The 25810-nt window shown below is 36.7% G+C and overlaps 1 protein-coding gene across 8 annotated transcripts in view; it reads left to right on the top strand.

The window, feature by feature from the left end:
- COBLL1 (cordon-bleu WH2 repeat protein like 1) overlaps nt 1-17911 on the top strand; it is a 94979-nt gene extending 77068 nt beyond the window's left edge. For 6 of the 8 annotated variants that reach the window (XM_052792432.1, XM_052792434.1, XM_052792437.1 and 3 more), the window contains 6 exons: nt 59-131; nt 5691-5954; nt 8549-8634; nt 10008-11623; nt 12195-12377; nt 15348-17911. In XM_052792432.1, the coding sequence (XP_052648392.1) occupies nt 59-131; nt 5691-5954; nt 8549-8634; nt 10008-11623; nt 12195-12377; nt 15348-15434 (2309 nt within the window). In that variant the 3' untranslated portion in view covers nt 15435-17911. The remainder of the gene's footprint in view (nt 1-58; nt 132-5690; nt 5955-8548; nt 8635-10007; nt 11624-12194; nt 12378-15347) is intronic. The other 2 variants (XM_052792429.1, XM_052792436.1) reach the window with 1 other exon arrangement.
- The last annotated feature ends 7899 nt before the right edge of the window (nt 17912-25810 follow it).

Here is a 25810-nt window from a genome sequence, read left to right on the forward strand (position 1 = left end):
TTTCGTTGGTGCAGAAATTGTGAGGCAATAAAAAAGTTTCTTGCTTGACTTTTTGCAGTAACAGAGTCAACAGAATCAGTCCCTACTGAAGTGGAAGAAAGAGCCACCGAAATGCAGTCCGAAACAGGTTGGTTCTTTTTCCAAATGCATTGATAAAATCTCCTTCATAGCAAGCTATGATAATTCATAGTAATAAATTACTATCCTATAGATGTGTCATAAGTATAGAACTAATTTTAATGCTACAGATCAATTAACTTTTCCTTTGAAGTACAAATATGACTTTCTAAAATAAAGATGTTTTACCTTTTCTGTCTACAGAAACACACACAATGTATTTTCTATTGGTCTCTGTGCTTTACATTTAATAAACTAAACATTATCCCTCTTTTCCCTCCTCCCCCACAAGTTGTAGACAAGGACAAGCCAGAACTTCTGTGATTTTTGTATATCTCATAACAAGTTCAAAAGCTAAAGCCCAGTCTTGTTTTCAGAACCCTGCCTTGTGCTGCACTTGACCTGCATAATCTAGGGGTAGGAGCAAATCTGTGCCTGCCTTTTTGTTTGCATCTGAACAGCCTTTGAAAACATAGGTTGTAAATATAAACTGTATGCATAAATAGTTGTTCATACATTAAATGAAATCATTTGTTGGTCCTATGGAAAAAAATGTGATATATAAAAGTATAGCTATTTAATATACAATTCTTTAGCTGCTGAACTTAATACTTTTTTTAATTTATGCAGTTTGTACTGTTAAGTATTGTTGTTTGTAAGCATCAGACTGTAGGGATCAGATACAAGATACAGCATCTAGGAGTCTTCTAAAATTTGTAAAAGCTTTTAGAATAATCAGTGCCAGTACAGTCTGGAAAAATCACTCTTCAATTTATTTCACTAAGAATGAAATATATAAACACTAAGTGTGTGGAGTGCCACTGGCATTATATGAGGCTAAGCACTCAATTTCTGTGCTAGTTGACAGCAACTCTTAAGTAGTTTTCCAGCTGTTTTGTTTGGAATGCCAATTGAATTGGTTGGAGTGGTAAAACACAAATGTACCACAACAAGAGTTGAAAGTGTCACTTGCCATCCTAGGTCTCTGGCAAAGGGGAAAAAAATAAAGCAGTAAATTTGGGCTTGGTTTGTGTTTAGGGCAATTTATGTAATTTGTCAGAAAAGACCTTTAATAGAAATAATATGTAACTTAATAAATGGGGAGTATGAACCTATACTGGGCAGTCTGAAGTTGAAGACGTAATGAAGCTGTACCCTTTCCTTTTCCTAGTTGTAGCAGATAGAAGGTAGTCACTTCTAAGTGAGTGGCTCTTAATGATGTTTATTAGTACTTAATTTTCTGTGTTGAAAACTATGTTTACCTACATATGATGAGTCTAAGATGATGGGCAAAGTTATTATACTATGATTGAAAATCAAGGGGCTTGGTTTTCTTGAGTTTTTCTTGTTTCTATTTTAAGATTGTAGATCCGTGCTAGAATTTCTGCATTTCGCATCACTGTAATGTCCAAGTGCTGTATAGGTAAACAACCCTGAACTTCATAGAAATGGCTTGTTTGCTTTTCCATAGATTTAGGAACCTCTGCTTGAGGCATTTGAGTTTTGTAATTTAATATTTTAATTTAAGATGTAATGGAAAGAAATAGAAAAATGTAATCATCTTCACTGGGATTAGAACAATCTGTGTTTGAGCTCTGGGATTTACCTCTGCAGTTAGTGACAGTCTTCATTCTCTAGTTCTGCTGCTGCTGTCTTCATGCAGTGTCCTTTGCTGAAGATTTAATGTAATGTGGTTTGTTGTGTTTGTTGGTTTGGTTTTTTTTTTAAATGTAGAGACAAGTCACACAGCACAGCTTCCCTGCCTTTTTTTTTTGTTTGTTTTTCTCATGGGATACTGCTGCTCTCTGGTGGCATCTCTGAAACTGTCCTGAGGCCTATGTATAAAGGCTCCTTTGAGGAAAACCCATCATGCTGCGAGAACCAATATTCACCTGTAGCAAAATCAACTGCAGTACACTTGTCCTATTCCTAGTTTGAAAATTATGCATATTTGGGTATTAGTTTAAATGGATAAAATAGTTCAATATCTCTTTAATTGCTAAGTTGGATATAATATTAACTTTCAATAAACTTGGTTGTTCCTTCCATTTGGATTAATACTGCTTTGATTGTCAGGCTTCTGGAAGCATTGTGAGTTTTTGCTCAGCTATGACTGGCATTCCCAAAGTAGTTCTGTTATGCATTGCTACTTTAGCAAATAAGCAAAAAAAGTTAAGCTGCAAATATAGCATTACCTTCTGCCCTATAATGAACCATTAAAAATGTTCAATTTGGTGTCTAAGTAGTGCATAGCTAATAGATGTGTATACATTAAGTGGAACTATGCTATATAATTTGGAATAGGCAACATTTCTGTTGTGAAATGACAGTTTTCCCATGGTGTAAATATAGCCTGTACCTTGACAAAAGTAGTTTGAAGGCATACATCTACTAGAATAAACACTGACAGAGAATTAATTTGAACATTTGGGATTATAAACAACAATTTTTTTTTCTCAATTACGATTTTTGTTCCCCTTCCCGAAGTTCAATTAATGCTCAGTCTTTTTTCTAGGAAGAGGATGAAATGGTGTTTAAAGAAATAATTTAAAAATTACAGATTTTTAAATAATTTCCCATGAAGCAAATCCCTTGATATAATCTTTTTGGTTACAGTATCTCTTAAGACCCTTGTTAAGGACTATAGAGTCAAGAGGAAAAACACTGGCAGATTTGCATGATGGGGTCAGGCTTTCTGGCTTTGGTGCTTACAAGCATAATGGCTCACAGAGCAGTGTCAGCCTATTCTCTGTTGTGCAAAGAGTATTCTTACTGACTCAAAGGCAACTTGCAGTTGGCATGTCAGTCATCTTATGAGGTATGTCTTCACAATGTCATCCTGTAGGCTTTAATAATGTTCTTTTAGGGCTAATTAAAACTCAATGACTAATGTTCATAGGAACTAAATTATACACAGATGAAAACGCAATTTATATATGTGGACTAACGTATAGAGTTTGTAAGCAATAAGGCAACAGTACGTAGCCAGTATTGCTGTATGTACTTCCTAGCAAAGTGCTGCATATAAAAACTCTGAACTGAGGGTTTGGAAACAAGTCGTAAAATCTAAACTGTTCCTCTGGGGTGTTAACTGCATGATGTAAGTGAAGGATGGCTGTTAAATGTTGTTTATGTATCAAATGCATTCAGACTTCATTCTGCTGCAGCAGCGGTGGCCCGGGTCTGGAATGAGATCCAGTAACAGATGAAAAACCACTAGTTGAAATTAACACCAAGCAAGGCTGATATTTATGCTGACAAATGAAGCAGAGCACTTTGGAAAAAGTGTGAGGGTTGTTTTTGTTTGGTATTATACATTCATAGGTCAGGTTAGTCCACTCCAAAGCTTGGAAGCGTTCCTAGCACAGTAAAGGACAGATTTTTCACGTAGCAGGAATGTCAGGAATGCCTCCTACCAACCCAATCTAAGTTTCCATCCCATCAGTATAGATACAACTCAGCCTTTGTTACACTTCTCTGCAGAGGAAAAGTGATAGAGATGACAGCAGTGCCTGGGCTCAAAACTCCGGAATGCTTCCATTTGTCTTGTCAGAAGTCCTGGCTGTGCTTTGTTGTATAATTCAGGTTTCCACAGAATATTTAGACTGAAGGCCTTAGTCTTTGTTCCTGTGGCTGGTGATGGCTCAGGCCCACAGCATGATAGTTCTCATTGGTGAAGGAGACAGTGTTCTTGAGAGCTGGTTATGGGCTGTGGAATAGTCTCAGCAGGTTTGATGTTTGCCCACATTCTGTTATGCTTTGTTTGTGCCTTGTGACATATATATTTATCTTTGCACACATAAAATTGTACTGCTATCACTAAAATCATCTCCCAAAGTATGAGGCTGCTGGCATGACTTTTCCCTAGATGGAGATGAAAGGATTTGGTGGGAGGGAAAGGAAGAGAAGGCCCTTACTAATGGTAAATTCTTAAGGAGTCCCTTTAATACCAGTGTGGCATATTGGTATGTACCTGTGCTTAAATCACATGAAAGGAGCTCACCTGCACCACTTTGTAGTCTTGCCCCTCTTTCCCTGGGGATCTAAATCACCTCTACATTCAGTGCTATGACACATGTTGATCGCATTGCTTGATGTGTAACTACAAAGCATTATTACAAGAGTGCAATACAAAAACTAGAGTTAAATAGTAAAATGTTTGGCTTTTGTAGTTGCTCTGTAACTGTGAATGAGTAACTTTGGTATTACTGAACTCTTAACTAATGACCCTATTGGAAAAATCAAAGTTTCTGTTCTGTACTGAGATCTTCTCCAATATATACAGTCTTCTATTATGTTTCTATAACAATGTACTTCTCTGGAAGTACTGGAAGCATTGTAGGATACCAGTCTGTACAAAAAAAGTCAATCTTAAGATTTTTCACACTCTGGGATCTGCTGCTTTCCAGTATTGCTTGCTTTAAGCCAGTATTTTGTTTTCATTGTTAGCCTTGGTTTACACTTGGAAATTTACCGACACAACTTAGAAAAGTCTGAAACCTAACTGTCCAGGTGCAAGGCCTGTACCTAAAAGGTATTGGTGCATGCAAAGCTGACAGGAATACCCTGGTCAGGTCAGGCAGAGTGCACTCCTTGTATGGCTCGGTTGTTGCCGGTAGCCTTCCATGGCACCATATTGCACTATATAGATGGAGTTACTATCTTCTTTGTGTTATAGAATGCAAGTTGCAAAGCCAAGAGGTTAATTGTATGGTCTACTTACTAATATCTGAAAAATATGAATCATCATCTTGTAGGAACATTGCTGGCAGGGAAGTAAAGCTAGAGATGGTTAATCCCTTTGGAAATCAAAATAGCTGGATGTATTAGTTTAACTTTAGTTACACTGATGTACATGTGTCCTAATACAGTAACTAAACCTTTTAATTTAACAATGCTGTAGCTGAAAACTTCATTATTTTTATGGATTAATGCTTTTCTATGTACTCTATTTTTGTGCATTTTTGCTGTATATAGTGTACTGCACAATATATTTCTATGATTTAATACATTTAGGATAATTATGGGAAATTTTTGATAGTGATGATCAAACTTGTTCAAACCACAGGCAAAATTGAGATTTAGTTTGCTCTTTAGTTCTCTAGCATACGTACTCTGATATAAAAAAAACATGTATTTTAAAACTCATTGGAGAGCTAATGGAAGTACTAAGAAATCTGGGTAAAATAAACTGTGTGCCTCCATGAAATTTGGGATTATGTTAATGTTAAATATATTTTGATCTATCCTAATCCAGTACGTGGGTTAAACAAGGAAAATGTTACACAGTAGTTACAGATGCAGAAACAGATGGACAGTAGCATGGTGATGAGCATATTCTTGTGTGTAAAAAGAGAGAATTGGAAAGAACCAGAAAATATTGTGAAGTTAAAACTCTGAATGAGTTGTCTTTTTTTTTTTTTTTTTTTTACTTGAATTATGAAAAGAAGTCTCATTTTTCCTTCTTCAAACTATTTAGGCTGACTTCACCGGTCCCTTTGTATCTAGACCCTGCATTGAGAGCTGTGGGTTGTTTTGTTGTTTTGTTTTGTTTTGTTTTTTCTTCCTGTGAGTGTAGGTGTAAGGAGCTCAGAATACAACCTGGAAGAAATTGATGAAAGGGAAGAGATGAGTGTGCAACAGAGAGAGGACAGTGAAAGTACAAATACCTTGCTCAGGATAGGAGAGGTTACTGCAGCCTTCAGCTCTGCTGAGGTACCACTGGAAACTGAAAAAAATGATCCTGCTTCATCAGCTCCAGTTCCTGGCAGTGTTTCTGTAGACAACTCACAAAGCTTCAAGGAAGAAAAACAAGAAAATATGAGCACAGATGGCAAGTAAGTACGTTTTGTGACAAAGAAAGGAGCATTGGGGAGGGAATGGGGGAGGCAAATAAAATGGAGAGTGCTGTTTCATTGTGGAGCACAGAATAGAGAATTGTGAGAGAGGAATGAGCTTAATATGCTTAGCTTTCATTGTAGCACTCTTCTGTGCACAGTAATTCATGAAACTTTTCAAGAAAAATGACAAAGAAGTGTTCTGCAGGCTATTCTGTTTAAGCCTCCCTTTCCTTACTACTCAAACAGACGGACCCCGAAAAGCTGAACCTGGCTCTAAAATACCCAGCATATTTACTAGAGCAGCGTGCTGCAAAAAGATTCAGATTGATTAGTTAAATGAAAATTTACAAATTAATTCTTACAGTTGGGGACAAACAGGTAGATTGGCCATTTCTGTTCTTCTGGACACAATTATCTATTGCTTGCATATTTGTTTTGGTTTAAATTTTTCTTTTGTCTTTTCCTTATATGTTAGCCAGTTGTCTTGACCTGTCTCAATCCATCTGCTCTCAGGAAAACAAGTTAATTCTGCCTTTTTAAAGAATAAACACATTAGTTTCCTTAACCGCTCTTTTTCCCTTCTGGTGATGCTGTACCTTTGCCCTTCAGCATGTTTGTTAAACTACCTGACTCAGCAGGTTTCCAACATGAGTTAGTGCCTGCTTGAAATAAATGTTGATTGTCCAGAGAAGTCCCATTGTGTTAATGTAATTCACTCTTTCTCTGTTCCCTGGGGCAACTAAACTGGCTACTGTTCCCAAATTAAATTGAAAGAACTATTTCAATTATTGTACTGAAGCCAAAATGTGTGACTGCCCCTGTAGCCAAGAACTTTCAAGGTAGTATGGAGAGCTTTGACTTGTATTTCAAGGGTCTTTTTTGTCAGTCTAAGGCCAAATGGGGCTTTGCAAAAATCTTTGGTGCTCTGTCCTGACAAATACTGTGCCACTTGCTTGGGTGTGTCTGCTCTATGGGGATTTACAAGGAGGAGGATCGGCCAAATGTTATTTTTAAGTTGTCTTGAACTTGCAAATTATCAGACCTGTGTTATTGGGCCAGTTTGGCCAATTGTCCAGGGGATGTTTCTTTTTTCCCCCACTAACTTGTAATAGCCTTTCATGGCCTATAATCCTGGTGAGTATCATCTAGCATGTACTGTGTTCTAACTTTAGAGTTTGGCAATCCTTTCTTTCCTGAAATATCACAGGGATTCCAGAATGAGGACTAGGGTTTCTCTGACATATTTCTGGAAACCTTTTGATAATTCAGATCTTTTATGTAAGATCTAGTTACTTTGAAGAAGTGCTTTTTAATCAAACCAGTGATGCGTGTAATATTCCAGTCAAAACCACTGATTTCTATAATAATACTCTGTGGTGTTTTGTGGCTTTGGGTTTGGTTTGGGGGAGTGTGTGGTGTTCTTTTTGTTTGTTTTGTTTTTTGTTTTTTAAACAGTTCAGCCTGTTGTGAATACTTGTAGTTCAGTCCCTCAGCTGTGTTCACGGGAAGGAGATAAGCAAGAGTACAGAGTGCAGGACTAAGCTTCAGCTTTCTTCCAACAATGATTTTGAGAGCGTATGCTCCTGTTTAGTGGTTTATTGGACACTTACAGTATATTTTGGACCGTAAAAACAACATGAGGATGGATGGTTATTGAGGAAGTTCTCATTTTAAATGATTCAAAGCAGATGTTTCAGCTCAAGGCACTGGTTCCTGACAACTAATACATTTGATGTGGCAAATGAATTGGAATCTTCATAATGCCAGTGTTTGTAACTACAGAAAATAAAAATGTCTTAGAGATGTAAATTTGAAGTTCTAATAACTTTTTTTTGAAGAGAAATTTTAAGTATTTAGGCCAAGGACTTAATATTTCCCCCCAAAAAGGTCAGGGGTTTATTCAGCATTTGTGCAGTTCTCTTGTCGCCCGTGATCTGAGGACAGAAATTTTATGCATTTGCAAAATGTTTAGTATGCAGGTAATATGTTGCATGCATGTGTATCTGTTGTTCTCAAGGTATTTCTTGAAAGGGACAGAAAATTTTTCATTACTGTCTTGAAAAGTCTATACTGCACAGTTCATATGTTCATATGCAGTCAGTGTCTCATGCAGCTTCCTGTATATCATGTCAGGGACAAAATCAAGGACACATTTTAAATGTTGGGGGTGTCAGAACACTTCACACTAAGAACACTCTTAAATGAATGATAAACCATTGTGGTTTCACTGAAACTGAGTAGTTACTGGAAAGGGGCTTGTTCAAACTGCACAAGTAAACAAAAGGAGGGGGAGAGGAGAAAGGAAAACTGATTATCTGCTTACACAGAAGAGAGTAAAGCTGCATGTCATTTTGGTAAAATATCATAGCAGCATTTCCTCTTGTTTTAAAAAAAAAAAAAAAAAAACAAAACAAAAAAACCCAACAAAACAAAAACCCACAATCTATTCTGTTGAGTACTCCAGTGTTTGGCAGAGTGATTCTATTTTGTCCATCTGTGTTTGGAGAATATTGCCAGTTCTCTTGCACCGTTTCTTGTGTTTACTGAAATGAATGATACCAGCATATTTAATGTACTGTTGTGCTTTACAGAGGACTACAGACTAAGATAAGCAGTGAGCAAGCTGCATTTGAAAAAGACAGGAAGCTTAGAATTTTGGATCAAAATAAAACTGATGGTGAGTAGTTCCCACTCATTTTTAATACTTCAAAGCAAGGTTGAAGAGAACTTTTCTATTCCTTTGAAAAAAAATGACAATACAGTCAACTCTTGAATTGCTATCATCAGATTATTTTCTTTATACTTTCTCTAGCTCTGGTGTATCCTCTTTGAGATGAGGTGACAAGACTTGACTGCAGTTTAGGGGTTTCGGTGTTTTATTTTTAATATTTTTTTTATTATAGCAGTAGTCAAAGCTGCATCCTGCTGTTGTAGGGCAGTATGGGTGGAGCAGTGCTGAGGAGAGGGAAGGCTGGACACAGAAGTTATCCTGCCACATGGTGTGACATGGGCAGTGCACCACAGCGGGGAAGGAGAGGCCATCAGTTGTTCTTTGCTTATGAAATTAGCATGAGTTTTCTGCATGAAAATGCAAATTTTTTTTAAACACAAATAGAACAAAGTGACACACTGATATGAAAAGAAATGACAACATCCTGTGCATCTAATGGATCATAAATTTTTCTGTGGATTTAGTGACCTGACTGATTTATTTTACCCTTTCGTGACACTGATTTTCAGATTTATATATTAGGCCTTCCATAGTCTTTTATATTCAGCACACCTCTGTTTGTAAATCATAACAACATACTGCATGAGTCCTGTTTATATGTGATATAAGTTTTAACTGCCATTTTATAAGATCCTTAAACGTTGTTTTTTTGCAAAATACCACCCCAAATGATTATTCCTAAAGGATTTAATTTTTCCCAATATTGTATTTAAAACAATTTGACCCAAATATTCCTGTGTTTTGGAGATGACTACGTGTTTAGTGTGGGGGTAGAAAACTGAATTATCAGACCTGCTAAACAGTTGGAAAAGTACAGTTGGAAAATTGCTTTTGTCGATATGTTTTCCAATTGTTCCCTTGTACAAATACATAAGCTGTAGTTGACAAATAACGTCTGTAATGTTAAAACTAAAGCACAGAAGCCACAAAAGTGTGGAACTAAATAAAAATTGCATCTAACTTAATATTGAATAGTCCTTGAGTTCTTGAGTCACTGATGCCTATATAATCAACTGAAATTCATTAGCACTTGTCAAATGATCCTAGAATAGATTTTTCTATTACGTTGATGCATGGCACCAGTAGTCTGTTAATTAAGGAAGAATACCTGAGTTAGAATACTATTATTTAGTGATATTAGTCAAAGATAAGTATATCTTTAAATAGCCTTCAAAAGTAAGTGTTAAGGAAAATTTCAATATCAGTGAGGAGCCAGTCCTTGTAGTTAAATACTCGGATGCGGGCCTTCATGATGTAAGGGCGAAGGTTGAATCTTTTTGGCATTTGCATTAATTCTGGAATATCTCTTTAACTTAAAGATCACAGTGATACAAAACTCCTTCCAACAACAGAAGAAGGGAAAGAACTTCAGACAGCTGAAATTAAAACAGAAGATTTTAGAGAAAATAACAAGCTTGAAGTTGACAGACTATCAAACTGCCAGGCATGTGAAAATGACATCTCTGTAAGTCATAGGAATTATCCTCAACTGATTCCAGAAAAGCAAGATCAGAAAACAAATCAAACCAGCTTGGACACAGTAAAAACTCAGGATGTTGCAATCCAGACAGGTCCATTGGATAGCAATTTGGAAAGGACTACACAGAAAGAAATTATTATACCTCAGGGTTGTGAATCATCCACATTTAGAGGACTGGTCCCTCAGCACAACACAGATATAAACAATCCCCCTCTTCAAGTGATGGATGGAATACGAGAGGATGAAGATACTTCTACAGAACAAAATCTTGAGAGACAAGAAGTTACCCATGAAAAAGTAATTCCCATGAAAGATCAGAGTCACATTTGTATAAATGGCAGTAATCTTGCTTCACCAGAAACAACTGCAAAAACTCCTGATGGTTCTCCTGTAAAATGTCATGCTCTTTATAGACAGGACACCAAACCTAAACCCAAGCCGGCTAATGAAATTACAAGGGATTACATACCAAAAATTGGAATGACTACTTATAAAATAGTGCCTCCAAAATCCTTAGAAATAATTAAGAGCTGGGAATCAGAAATTCCATTGGATCATAAGGATCAAGAGGTATCTACTTTGGAAAACTCTCTGAAGCATGAAGACCCCAAAGAATTCATAGTGAAAGCTGAAATTCCTCATCTTCCAAAAAGTGTGGGTCATTCACAGGCTGGTTCACAAAATGAACCTGCAGCAGCAAATGATGTGCTGCACAGACTGAACAGCATTTCTGAACATGTTGTGACGTCTGGAGCTGAGATTATTACTGAGAGCAATTGGATGGAAACACAGTCTTCCAAACAGCGTGTCCCACTGATGCTAAGCTTGGATAATACAAATCCTTCTTCTGAGACTCAGGACAAATCAAATGCACTAAGTCCTACAGCAAAGCCTAGTTCTTTTTATCTGCAGATGCAACGAAGAGCTTCAGGTCATTATGTGACATCTGCAATTGCCAGAAGTACAGTTTGTGCTCCTAATTCCATTCAAAATGAAGCTAAGAACACAGAAATGGGAAAAAAAATCTCATCACCTGATCCAACTTCTTTGTCTTCACATAAAACAAGTACTTCTCCAGCAGATGAAGAAAAAGTTGATGGAAAAAAAATTGAATCTTCCTCTTCTGCTGTTAAAAGCAATAAACCTCCAAGTTTTCCCTCCTGTCCACCAGCACCATTGAACCTAAGAACTCTAAGAACTTTTGCCGTTCCAAAGCCGTACTCCAGTTCGAGACCATCCCCTTTTGCTCTTGCTGTCTCATCCGCAGTCAAAAGATCACAATCATTCAATAAGATGCGTACAATCACTAGCCAGACACCGAAAGAGGAATTTCCTGTTGAAGTCTCCTCTGCTACTTCGGCAGCTGAATCCTCCTCACCTACCTCTGTGCCTCAAGTGAAAAATCCTTCCTTACAGACCATAACAGCGGGGTCACAAAATAGTCTAATGGATAAGGTAACTATCTAGAGGCTAGTCTCTGAACTGCTCCCTGATCAGGAAGTGCTCTATTCATACAGTGTAAACACCTTGTGGTGTCTAGCAGTAGCACAGCATCATAATGAAATACAGGAATACAGGGAATGTTAAAGTAAAAACCTCATTCAGATTATTTGAAATTATTATTTCTTGCCTAATTAGCATCCCCTACTTCGGAGAAGAGTAAATTAAATAGAATAATTTATACTATGTATACCTATTTTTATGTTCAGAGCGGTTATGATTTGTTGTTCATGGTTCTGTATGTTGATTTCTTAAATTTGAGTAGTGTAATCAGTTTGGCTTCAAGTGATCATGGCACAAACACAACTTGAATGGGGGTATAAAATTTTGCTGGCATAATTATCTGAGGAAGAAACTGTGCTATAGTGGAAATGTGGCTGATCTCTGAAATCTTAAATGAAGCAAACACTAGAACGGTGGCAGTTTGATATGCAATCTTGTGCCAGGTTGACTTAGTTTTCCATTTATGACTAACTCAGATTAAAGGTTTTTGTTTTGCTTTTCCTCCCACTTCCTTCCTTTATAGAAAGGCAGCAATGTGAATACTGAGCAGAAGTGTCAGGCGCAGTCAGGTGCTTCCACTGACCACCCACCCCCTGTCACTAAGAGACAAACCGCGATGACGTTCCAGTGCTCTGACCCGGAACAGATCCACCAGAGCTTGCTGGCTGCAATCCGCTCTGGAGAAGCTGCTGCCAAATTGAAAAGGGTGAGTTTTCATCATTGCATCCATAACAATGAACTCATGGTACTTCCTTCAAAATTACCATATTAATGCCTGACACTAAAAGTAGCTAGCTTTGGCACAAAGTGCTGCCAGGACATCTCTTAACAATGGGAAGGGAGGTGGGGAAGAGAGTTCAGTTTTGCAGAATAAACTGGTGAATGCACACACAAAGCTTCATATGTCCATATTTTCGAACTGTACAAATCCAATTAGAAATCTTCCTAAAATGAATTATAAATCTCTTAAGTTATCAATTAAGTATCTCTTTCATAAAATCAGGAACATATTCAATTATTTGCTTGTATTATATGGTTTGAAGTGGTATGGTTTTAGATACATGCTAAGCAGCTTCACCTTAGACCTGAAGTAGCTGCAATCTTTTGCAGGCAGATAACACACAGAAGTTCTGAAGATAGTATTTTTCTACTTATTAGACTCTATCAGGTCCTCAATTCTTAAACGTACTTCAAGTCTCCTGCTGCTGTTTGGTATCATTAGTAAGATATTTCTCAATGTTTTGTCAACAGTCCTGGTAGGACCATCTTCCCCTACCCTCCTCAGGTTAAAACTGTGGCTTAATTTTTCTTTTCTCTCTCCTAAAATTCACCTATACTTCTCTCACTGGGTAAAACATTGCACACTTCAAAAATCTGTGTTGGTTTAAATTTGTAACCAGACAATTTAATGATAATCTCACACAAAGCTTTCTTGACCCAGCATTAGTATTTTGCATTCTCTATTGAGGAATAATTTCTCATTGCAGAAGGTTAAAGAAATTCAGTAGTTTTTGTTTTCCTTCCCTTTCCCACTTGAAAGAAACAAAGATGTGTGGTGGGTGGATGTGAGGGGGTTTTTTGGTTTTATGGAAGTCTTTGATTCCCTAGGGTCAAAATTTCTCAGTGGATGGTCAAATATTAGAACAATCCATTTCATACCTAAGGTTTTGTTTCAATGTAGCACTGCAACAGCCTCTCTGAGGCTTGTAGACCTCCCATCATTTCTACACTGAATAGGAAGATTCAGTTTCCCGGAAACGTTACAAGCATGCTCAAGTAGGTTTTGACCTCTAGTCAGTAAGAGTGGTACATAATACACTGTATTATTATTTCTAACTACATGTCACTAACCACAGCCACTTCAAAAACAGGATAAGATTAAGAAAATGCTGTATTGTTCAGAGTCACTTAGAGGTCAAATCTATTTGTTCTACCAGAAATATTGTTTGGATTTTTTTGCATCTATTTTTATTAAGGTGGGGTTTTTTTTTTCCTCCAATGCATAATTACATTCTGAATAATACTGAACTTTATTTATTTTGCATAGTGTGTGAACTTTGGTTTTTGATTTTTATGGGAAATATGCATAGGCATGGCTGTTGGCACAGTAGCTTGTAGCTGTTTTAAAAAATAAAGTTCATAGTGTGCTTTTCAAAATTCAGGAGGTCTATTTCTACTAGAAAGAACACAAAGAAAAACTTCATTATGTGGTTATTCGTTCTTTTCCAATAGAAATGTTCCTAGGGTAGATTTGACCCATATATCAATCTAGGTACAAGAATGGCATGGGGAAGAAGAGAGAGAGGATGACTGAAGTCCTTTTTCCCCTCCCTTTCTCTTTTGTGGGCAGGAGATATTCTTTCTCAGTATAGTATCTGTTAAGGCTGGGGATGAGGAGAGTGCTATACTTTTTAAGAAGAAATTACAATAATGAAGATGCTGTAAGCATAAAGAAAAGCATTCTGCAACACAGAAACCTGAAACAGGCTTCAAAAAAAACCCCTGGAACACACACACACAAAAAAGGCAATGAAGAACCCACTGAAATTTTGCCAAACATAAAATTGTACATGCTGTTCTTTTCACTCTTACCCAGAGCACATATGGTACAGGTATGTCTGACAGCAGAAAAGAGAGGTTTTTTGGCCTATGGCAAATTTATTAAAAACATGGGTCTCATTTTATGTTTAACACGGAGAACTGGCAGTAGTAGGACAGAGAAATTAAGCACTTTTTATCAATAACTTATTAGCACCCAAAAGTGATTTCCAGTATTGAAAGGACTTTTTAAATGCATTCACCTCATAGCTTCCACTATCATGCTGCACTTAGTAAACTGAGTAATAACCTGATCCATTTGAATTGTGAAAGAGGTCTGTCAGGTGCTTGCTTCTCTTTTTACCTCTTACCATAGTCTCCCTTCTTTCAGCTATGTGAGAGAATCATTAAAAAAATAAAATGCTGGCACCACTAGCCAAATTCTTTATTTTCTCCCGTTTTACTTAATGTGTTGTGCGTATGCAATGCTGAGATCTGTGGCCTTTTGTGTTGCTGGTCTTTTCTGTTCAAAAGGGCCTTCAGTAACTACTAACCTAAAATGGGTCAAGTGAGGTTTCTTTTTAACCATTTTTCTCTTCAGAGCATCCACAGCTCCCATTAACTCCAATTGGAGTTGTTGGTTTATGCAGCTCCTCTGAAAATCAGATCTTTGCTATCTATCCTAAAAGTTATAGTTTGCTCCTGCTAAAAGAAACATTATCATGGTATAAAGGAGTGTTAGAAGATCTTGTAAGAAATCAGGTCTATTCAATATTTAACAAAAAGTGTTTGGTTTAGTGATGTTTTTTCAAGTATTTCTTTGCAATCAGGTCTGGAGAAGGACTAAAAATTATGCATGTTTTGAATAGTTACACGTGGAATTTTTAGACAGGATAAAATATGTTTTTAAGTAATTTCTTATATTTCCACTTCTGTAGCATATGTGCTTTGTTCAGAAATCGTGTAGGAGGTCTTCCACTGCAATAAGAAAAATGCTGTCTGAAGTAACAGTATTTCTGTTTCATTGAAGTAATACTGTGTAACATACTACAGAGAGCAGAATCTGAAAAATTAGGTTAATATTTCTTTTCTCTTTTTTTCTCTCTTTTTTATTTTTTTTTTTTTCCCCTGCCTCCAGGTTGGTCCTCCATCAAACACGGTATCTGTCAATGGAAGAGCCAGGCTTACTCATTTGTATTCCACAGAAGCAAAAGCTAATCACTAGATATTATACCAAATATTTTGCACTTTACTACTGCTTCATAGGCCAACTTAATACTAACTACAAATTTTTGAAAGTGTAAATGCAAGTATATGTTAATATATTTTTGTCAATTGTTACAGGAATTTCAAGCTGGGTCCTTTGATGCCTTGGAAAGATTATTAGAGTATGTAAATTATGGTAATATTTTGCCTTTTTCTCTTTATAAAGCTGACTATGCTGCTAAAAAGGTTTAAGAGAAGGTGCAGATGAGCTTTGCTTATGTTAGAATGAGAATCAAAAATTCTTGATTTTAGCCTTCAAGACTGAACAATATGTAGCACTATGTTGAAATTACAGATTTAAAGCAATCTAAGAATTTTAGATCATTAATTTTCAATTGTGTATTACTTTAACAGATTGTATGAATATAAATCTACCACATGCTGCCTCCATATTACTTTGTTAAATTAAATTTGTAATTAGTAGAAAATCTCTAATTATATGCAATACTGTTTCTGGTTAAAAAATAGATGGTTTTGTTCCTTCAGCTGAGAGTAGTTGGGATAAGTTTGTTGTTTTTTTTTTTTAAATCTCCTTTAATTTTTTCCTGGTAGCACACAAAAAAAAATCAGGACATAAATTATTGGAAATTTTTGTACTACTTAAAAACTTTTCTTAACAGTAGCACTACCTGATGTTTCTCATCTACTCTTTCAGTACCTGTATATAGTATTTACCTAGCACTCAGATAAGCAATACTTTTTGTGAACTAGAGATATCTTAAAGTAGTCATCAGTATATAGTCACTTAGTGATAAAATGCAAATTCCAGTTTTGATACTTAATGAAATAGAAGAAATTTTTTTTCACTGGAAATATGACTAAAGAATGAACGGCTTTGGACTTATCCATGTAAAATATTTTAATCTTAAAACAGCACAATAACACACTTACAAAGCATTCTTGTGTCTGAGAGTGTCTATTTATAGATTAAGCATTAAATACCAAAATGGAATATATATTAAAAGAAAATGCTTCATGTTATATTTTATCTATTTTGCATTTCTTGTCAAGGTTATACATTTTGGGGAGAGGGGTAGAAATACGATCACACTCATGATGAAATAGCTAGATTATGGATGCATGCAGCAAGTGCTAGGGTATTTGCCATATTAAAATATTTTCTTGCTGGACTTGATTTAAATAAAAGTAATTGTAGTTTCTATTCTTTAATATATTTATTTTATACTTTAGAGACATTCTGTAACTCAGTTTCAGAAACTGATGTATATGTGCATTTCAAGGGCTTATTAATGGTTTGCTGCCAGGTTTTTGTGCAATAATCTCAAAGAGGTCTCATTACTTTTCTAGTACAGAGTCAATTACTGATTACAAATAACAGTGTTAACTTAATGCTGAAACCCTTCAAGGAACGTTTTAGTAAATAAAAATTCATAGAGAGAGCTGATGAACATTTGTTCACTGCTGTTCTCTCCTATTTTCTCTCCTATATCGTAGTCCTCTGTCAACATGTATTGCCACTTCCTTCTCTTCCTTGTTCTTGCCTCCAATTAAGGGCTAATTCCAAGGGCGGGGGGAACCCAGAAGGTAGTTCAAAAGATCTGTTTCAGGGTCTGATTGCAAAACAACGCTTCATCCTTCACTTGAAAATGGTAAGATAGAAGAGGTGGGCTTTTTTCTAGTTTCTAACTGGGGCTCACATTCTAGATTTCACTGTCTTGAGGGACAGACTTGAAAATTGTAACTCACTCCCAGGATTCTAGTGTCTGTGTTCATTGTGATATTTGAAGTCCATGTTTCAAGCATTCCTATACAACATGCGATCTGTAACTGACACAGAGAGGTTGCACTGCGAAAGGAATCTCCTTGTTTGTACTTTGGGTGGGTGGGAGTTACATGTTTTTTCTCAAACCTTTGTATTCTCTGCCAAGGTGACCAAAGTTATTTCATAAGACTAATTTAATCTCCATCTGTGGTAATACAAGTCTATATGACATTCCACTATTTCAACCAAATCGGTGTAGTCCAATTATTCTGGTTTGGTGAAAGGTTCAAATAACTATGGTTTGTTGTTGTTTCCTTTGGTTTTGACTACAAAACTATACTACTGTATGTTCCTTAGTCCCGTATGTTGAAAGTACATTGCCCTTTTGTGTGAACTCCTGAAGGCAAATATCATCTTATGTAACAGAGATTAAAACTAAAAACAACTTGCTTGAATTTTAGGGTTTCTTGTCTGTGTAACTGAACTTGCTTGATAATTAACTGAAATGTCTACAGACACTATAGTACTGTGAAACCCTTCAATGAGATTTTCTGTTACTAGCTGGCAACATTGTTTAGCAAAACTTTCTCTTTCACCCTTCTTACAACATTATATATGTAAGACATTTTTAAATCTTACTATTAAATATCTAGAGACTAATTTTTTCTTATACTCTTTTATTAAATTCTACCAGAAAAACTCTTGTTGATGAACTTGACATGTTTATTCATTGTTCAAACAAGAAAACATTTCTGCTCAAGTAACAAGTAAGTGTTTCTAGCAACTGCAAGCCCAAGTTAGACAGCAGTAAATTTTTGTTGTGGATTCCTTGCATGCAGGGAAAACAGGCTTTTTTGGGGGCCTGAGAATACTTAGTTTGGGCAACATGTATCACAGATGTCTTTCAACAGAAGGTAACTAGTTAATGCCATACAACTTACAATCCCCTTGCTGCTTTTGAATGGCAGTCAAACTATTTAGGAAAGGGAAGTCAGGATATTGCAGTAAATGAAATAATGCAATTGTGCAGACAAAATAGCAGACCCCAATAAAGGTGTGCTATGACTTAGTGTCATGAGTTCTTTGAAGAAGCAGCAGATATCCACGTAGCATAGTGGGATCTTGATCTAGTTCAGACTCCAGGACTTTTAAAGGAAGGCTAGAAGAGGAAAAAAAAGAGATAGCGAAAATTATCTCATTAGTTATTATAGATGATATCATTTTTCTTTATTCTACAGAAGAATAAAATTAAGACTACAGATGTACCTGGAGAAGGGAGCAGTTTTGCTGGGAGAGCATCACCAGATAATATTTGGAAGTATTCTTGTGATTAGAGGTTTTAAGGCAAAGGCAAGAGCTCTCATACTTGCAGCTGAAAGATGTTAAACCACTGGATGTCTCCATTTTGGGGACATATATTTAGTATTCACTGCCCTAGTTTTTCCCAGCTACTTGTGATTTGTGCCCTAGCATATTGTAGCATATAACATGAAGATCTCCAAGGAAGACAGGAAAATGACATGGATATGGACCAAGAGGCAAGGGATCACACACACTAGGTGAAGGATGAGAATATAATATGAGAGCAGCTAATGCTTTTAATTTTGTTTGTACAGGCACCTGTTACCAGCCAAAGCAAACATTTTCAGTTGGAGATGGTTAGAATCCCATTTGAATACACAGTTGCTGAGAAGGTTGAAAGAATCCTGTTAAACAGAAACAAGAAAAGATGCTGTTGAGAAGTAGGGTGTACATCCTTGAATGCTTGGCCAGAGTGCATCTATCAGATGTTGGACAACTACAACTAGATTGAAGAGTAACTGTAAATGACTGAAGTTCATGGGTTGGTAGCCACGCAAATAGAGCTCTTTGCAGAAGGGAAAATGTGTCTTAATTTAATTGTCAATGTCCGTGTTAACAACGTGAGGCCGAAGTCAAAATAGTGTGTTTGGACCGGAGCTGCCATCTTCACAGGTACGACAACTGTTTCTGGGTGCTGTGAATGGTCTGAGGTTCAGAAGCTGCGGTGTTCTGTTAGCGCTTGGCAGCTGACTGGATAGCTGAATCTGAAATAGCTTGTTATAGACAGATTTCTTATGAAGTCTATTTCAATGATAAAGCAAAGCTATAGCACTATCAATGGAAATGCTTCACAGCTTTTAATTGAAAATGATGCTTTCTATGTGGATTATTTTATACAATCCAATTGAAAATCACAGCTAAGGTGGATTTTGTTCCTTTAAAATTTCTGTTTAGATAGCTTTGTGAGAGGGAAGGTGTCCTTGTTAAAATGACATGAAATTTGCAAGTAACGGGAAACTACACTTTTTAAAAATACTTCATTTCTTTTTGTCTTCCTTGCAAGAGCTATGTGACGTGGTAACTAACACAGAAACTGTGTGTCAAGAATCTATCACAATGTATTGTACATAAAGTTGCATTATTTTTTGTCAGCTGTTCCTGCTTGTGAACACAAGCACCTAACACCTTAATGTTTTTGGTGTGTATATGTCTTCAAGGAGCAGATTTGGAAGAGATGTATAGTTTTTTCCTTTTAGCTGTATTAAACCTCGCTTTCACGTAACGGTACAACAGCTAGTGTTTAAGTGGAAGACTAGAACGCTTCCTTCCCCCCTCCCTCTATCATCCTGGAAGGACCACTAAAACTGTTAATGGACTTAGTTATTCCTAAATTATTCAAGACACTTAAGAGAATAAAATTAATGGGCGGGGAAAGGAGAGGAGATGAGGTAGAGAAAAAGGAGTTCTGCTTTTCTTGATCTGGAGAAGCACCACTTCTGTGAGGACAGGCAGAAGGATATTTCTGCTCCTCCCCTGTTTAATGCATAAAGGAGTGATCTTCTACAGGCTAATTATCAGTTGAGGAATGACTTCACTTGCTTCCCAGTGGAAGATGTCGAATGAATTTGGTATTCTTCATCAGTGTCTTCCAATAGGAAGCGCTGCTTCTCCTCCCACCTTTCATGTTTTATGTTTTCTGGTTTGGCTTCAGGGTTCTACAAATATTGTACCATTTTGGAACATGTGGGTACAAGCCAGAAACTAAAAGCTTAACTCTGAAAGCCTGATAACTTGTGATCCCCATTCATGTAATCACTACAATGATGGAAATGCAATCCTGCGCAGGACAGGTATTGTTCCACATTTGCTAATACAGCTATGAAAGAAAATCTCTTAGCATTGGAGAAAGGGAGAAACAACTGTACCTGAAAAGGACACTAAAACTAGGAAATTTCAACTACATCTATTGGTAATCATTATTTCAGAGTGATTGTGCACGTATAACTTAGGGCCTGGGAGTAACAAGGGCTGTATCTCCAGCAGAAATAGATACAACTTCAGTGCCAAAAAGAATCCAAAAGAGTTGGATTTGCTAATTCCTTTGTGAACTTCCCAAACTTTGAGAACGGTCTTGTGCCAATAACATATTATAGCCAATGTGATTATACACAAATGCCAGTGACATTTACTAGCTACCAGTTTGTGATTGTATAATGAGTGTATTTTTAGTAGCTGTCCTGTTGATATCAGCTGCTGTATGTGAAGAACAACTGTCTTCTAACAAATGATCTGCTTGGTGATTTCTAAAGCATTAGTTTCCATGAGTGCATGGGTGTTTGCAAACAATGCTTAAAACAGGAGTTTAGGGGTAGGGTGGGAAGCTAATTCTTAGGTTGCTCCTTAGTCATTTGAATACTCCTCAGAGCAACTGGTAAAATAGATGAAGAGGCTGAAGAAAACTTAATCAGAGTGGAAGACTAGGCATTTCTGAAGAATACACTCTAGTCTTGCCTTACATGAAATGTAAGGCAGCATTGTTTTGTTATTTGTATTAATAGTGATCCACTTTCAGTAAAAAGTGGGCATCAAGAGGTGGGGGAGGTTGGGGTGAGGGAGGGGAAGCTTCAAGATCAATGCAGTTGAACTCCTCCAGAAAAAACCCACAATTTGCTAATGGACCATTCCTTTTTTTGTTCCATTGGAGACAATAAACTGAAATACCTAAAATTCAAAGCCTTAATCTTTGATTTCATTGGATTGGCATGATTCTTCATAGTATACCTAACTATGTGCCATGTATGAATTAAGTATCGTATTCCCTTGGTTCTTTAGTGGCAAAAAATGGAGATAGATCACCGTGTGGAATATTCAAAAGTATTTACATAGCTATCAAACACTCACAGATTTAATCTTACGATTTGTCTGCATTTTTATGCAGCTGTGGTATCTAGTTGCATCAGGTTATGTGAACTGTAAATCTGTAAAAGTCTCCTACATCTCAGTTTACTGTGAAGATAAGAATTTGCAGGGTGCCAAGAAATGCTCATTAAATATTCCATCAGTCTTCAAAGTTTCAAGTTAAACTTTAAAAATAGAGCAATTGTAAGTATAGGGAGTTCTGCTTCTGCATTCTCTCATGCTCAGAGAATGTCAAAGCAATGAGGCATCACCTTTTTTAGTTTTAAGTCTCTATTTGGATTTTTTTTTAATCTGAATATCATTTTGAACTTAAATGTTGAACAAATGTGTAATTGTTAAAATGTTTTAACACCTCTAAGTGTGAAGGATCACCAGATGTTTAACAGTATATAATTAGGTGGACCTTATCACTTCATTAATGAAATACTGTCACTTAAGGTACACAGTGGCTTTGATTAGAGGCATTCCCTTATTAAATGGACTAGAACAGCACCTGAGGATGTCCATACCATGTCAGCGATGCTTGAAATATTAAGGTGTTCCTGTTTTAGTAGTCATGGCTCCTTTACAACTGTCTTTGGTCATTTTTAAGACATAAATTCAAGCCTGCTCTGATTTAAGAATGAGAACATTGTGTGCTGCTGACACTAATGTGAGAGTAAGTGCTGCTCTGAAGCTTGCATAACAAAGTCAACATCACTAATATGAAAGCAATTAATTAACCATTAAAGCAACTTCCCACAGAAAGTTAGGTTTAGTCATTATTTACATTCTCTATGTGAATTGAGATTTAACTTGATCACAAATTATAGTCTTGATGCAGAGATTACTGCATGAGGTTCTACAATATTACCACTGCATAGGGTTAGATGGTCACAATGGTACCTTATTTTCATGTGGGTATCGGGTACCTGAATTCCTACAGGTAATAATGGAAAAAAAGAGAGTACTCCATCAATGTACAGATCAGAAAATTTTGTTAATTTTGAAGTAAGCTGATACAGATGCAAGGAGGGGAAAACATAGAACATAGTGATGTATTATAAATAGTGAGGTTTAATTAAAAAGACAAAACAACATTATGTGAGTAATTTAAAGAAGTCTACCAGCTGACATTTTTTTGTTCAAATAAGGATTGGAATTCTCTGAAATACTGAAACTGACGTCTGTGGATAATTGTTTCATACTTATCAGTCAGGTAGTAGACTGTAGCATTAAAGTGTTGTAGAACAGTCTTTTGCAAGTGTCAAAGGAAAGCTGGGTACAGAGAATATAGTTACTTAGAATACAGTATGGCTGGAGAGCTCATGTTTCCACCTCTACAGAACTGACTTTGTCATGTCTAGTGACTGAACAGAGCTCTTAGTCCTCCTTTTGTGATCTGTTTTTTATACAGAAGCAAATTTTAATGCAGCAGGGTTTTCTAGTACTATTTACCAATCTGTAACACAGTAAGTCAAAAAGCAAAATACCAGCTACAAATAATGCAGCACCCTTTCCTGTACCACACAGAGGGTAATGCCACTTGTTTAAAGTCTTCCCTCTGAGTACTAAGCAGGGCTGACCTTGCTTAGCCTGTGATAATTGATATCATCATAGCCAGAGCAACAAGAACACACTAAAATACAGTACATATACAAGGCAATTCTCACAAGTGACAGAATAATTAAAAGAATGGGAATGTTAAAGAATGGGCTTGCATATGTGATAGTGAATATCCAGAGGAGTAAAGGTGTTGAAGCATACAATCAGCTCAGGGCAGGGGGGGAATTAAGTCCACAGAACCTGCAGTTGCAACTGCTGTTAAAGAATAAATCTGGCCAACAGTGGCTATTTGCAAGTACTAGTGTACATAGTGTACTAGTGCTGGTGTACATTAACCATTAGCGTACTTATTAATGGTTAATATATTTCTAGTTGAAAAAATAGTTAATAAACTATAGTTGGACTCAATTTCATAATTCCTCCCCCCAGCTGTATGTGTGTGTCTGCCTGTTTGTTTACTCTCTTTTTTTTTCTTTCCTCCTATGTGATCCTGAGTGAGAACTAAGACATGATGGCTACAGTCACACTTAATCTGAAGTGGTAAGGCAAGGACAAATGAATTTATTTCGCAGTTGCTTGAGGCTTTATATAGCTCTGATTTATCAAAAATACAGTGAAAAACATCTTTAAAATAGTTAAGCTGATTGCAGTTTTCTAAATGAAACACTTGAACTAAACAGGGAGATGGGGGCAGAAATGTGAAGAGAGCTGCAATTGGCCACCTTGGTTAAACAGCATGATTGATCCCATCAGCAGACGCTATTCCATTTCTTCAAATGCTAAAAGCTAATTAAACACTTGTGTTCTGCAAACTGAAGTGTATTTGGCCACACAAACATGGATCACATCAGGAGACACCTGCAGCTACAAAGTGCGTGTACCAAGCAAGTAAGCCCCTATGGTACATATGCCAAGCTGTTGCAATTCTAAACTCCAGCACCTAAGTGATACAAAAAGGTGAAGCAAAGGCTGAAGAATTGGATTGCAGAAGACTTCCTATTTAAATTGTAGAGGACTGGGAGAAAGATGAGCACCCAGGCAGCTGCACAGTTAGGTGCCTCACTTTCAAGGATTAGCATACTGTTACTGTTAACCCTTATTAAAAGCTGTAGTACTGCTAGGGTTAATTCTTGAAAGGTCAGAAGGTCTGTTGGGAGACAGCCAAGAAGCAGTTGAGCTGCTGATAGCCCCAGCTCTTAGAGCTGGCATGTTTTAGCCATCTCCAGAGTGCTGAGGACTGAAAGCTCTCAGAGACACTGTTTACCTGAGTCTCCCTTTACCAAGACAACCAAGGGATGGCAAGAGGAGAGCATTACAGTCTGTGTAGCTGCTAGTAACTGTATGGTAACTCTATTACGCATAGCTGCGTAAGAGCTCTACCAGAGCTCTACTGTGAGCTGTGTAAGGGACCTCTACAAGAAGCTATTATGAGACACTGGTATGAGTTCTATGCACAGAGTTCATCTGGGGCTGGTCCATCAGGACAAAGGGCCCTAAGAGAGGGAGGTTTGGGGGATATGGGCTTCAGGGCTCTACCTGGAAATGGTTGTTTTAATTTTTTTTTTTATTAAAACTGTCTGCTATTAATGCTTTAAAAAAAAAAAAAATGAGACTTTTCAAAATAAAAAAAAATATTCTAGGCTGTTGGGTGTACTTGGAACTTAGTAGATGTAGAAGGCATATATGTTGGTGCCCACTAAAGATAAAAGGCTGAAAAGAGAAGTAAGGAAGGGTCTGCTAGACTATATTGTCAGAAAAAGGAAGTAGGTGAGTCTTTTCTTGTGTAACTATTACATTAATTTAAAAACATAGTTTGGTGGTGATGTGAAATGTAAGTTGCCTGATCATCAGTGGGGAAAACAACATAGCAGAAAACAAACTGGAACAATTTTGTCTCAGAAAGTGAAAAAAAAGCAGTTAAAAGCAGCAGATATTTTAGATTGAATTCTGACTTTTTAGACTGATAATCTAAAGGTGGAAGGCAATTTGGGCAAGAGAGAGAATAAAACGAGTTTATAAGACCTTTAGAAAACATGTCAAGAAAGATTAAAGGAATGGGGTTGGTTTAGTGTAAAAAAAAAAAAATGGAAGACTGATTAAGATGACATAACCATGTTTCAACACAAAAAAAGCTCCTACACCAAGGCAAGTGATTAATCGTATCTTCAAGCAATAGGCTGTTCCAACTTTAAAGCGTAATGGAAGAATAGCTGTACTGGATCAAACTGAAGGTTTGTTTAGCCTGTTACCTGGCTTTTGACAATTATCAAAAATTCATGCCTATGGAAAAACATAAGACTATAAACCCCACAAAGTAATACTTACCCCAGGTATGCTCAACTTTCAACAATTTTTAGCTCTAATAATGCCTAAGTGAAGAAGATTTCTATGTATTTAATAGTCTTAAATAGTCTTAAGTAGTTGTCTTGTTCAAGAACTCGGCTACTCATTCTTTCAACTCCAGTAAACTTTGAGCAGTGACAGACAGTACTGTCTGACAAGGAGTTCTTTGACTTAATGACACACTGTCTGAAGAACCATCTTTTTTTTTGTTTGTTGTGAACTTCCACTCGCTAGCTTAATTTTATCATCTCCAGTTCTTCTGAAAGAGACATTAACTCATCAATCCCCATCCATGCTCTCCATGCCACTCATGTCTTTACATAACATAAGGGGTTGTACCGTAGGCATTTGAAACTTGTACACTTTTGCCATTTTATGTGTTAGATGCCATTGACATCTGTCAAAACGAAGATGTAGGTCTGAGCATGCCTTATGACTCGCTTCTCTCAGTATCTTGGGAAAAGGATATTTTCTCTTAGCCACATTTACTTTTCAAATCTGTC

The sequence above is a fragment of the Harpia harpyja genome, chromosome 7 (genome assembly GCF_026419915.1).
Source record: "Harpia harpyja isolate bHarHar1 chromosome 7, bHarHar1 primary haplotype, whole genome shotgun sequence".
NCBI lineage: Eukaryota > Metazoa > Chordata > Aves > Accipitriformes > Accipitridae > Harpia > Harpia harpyja.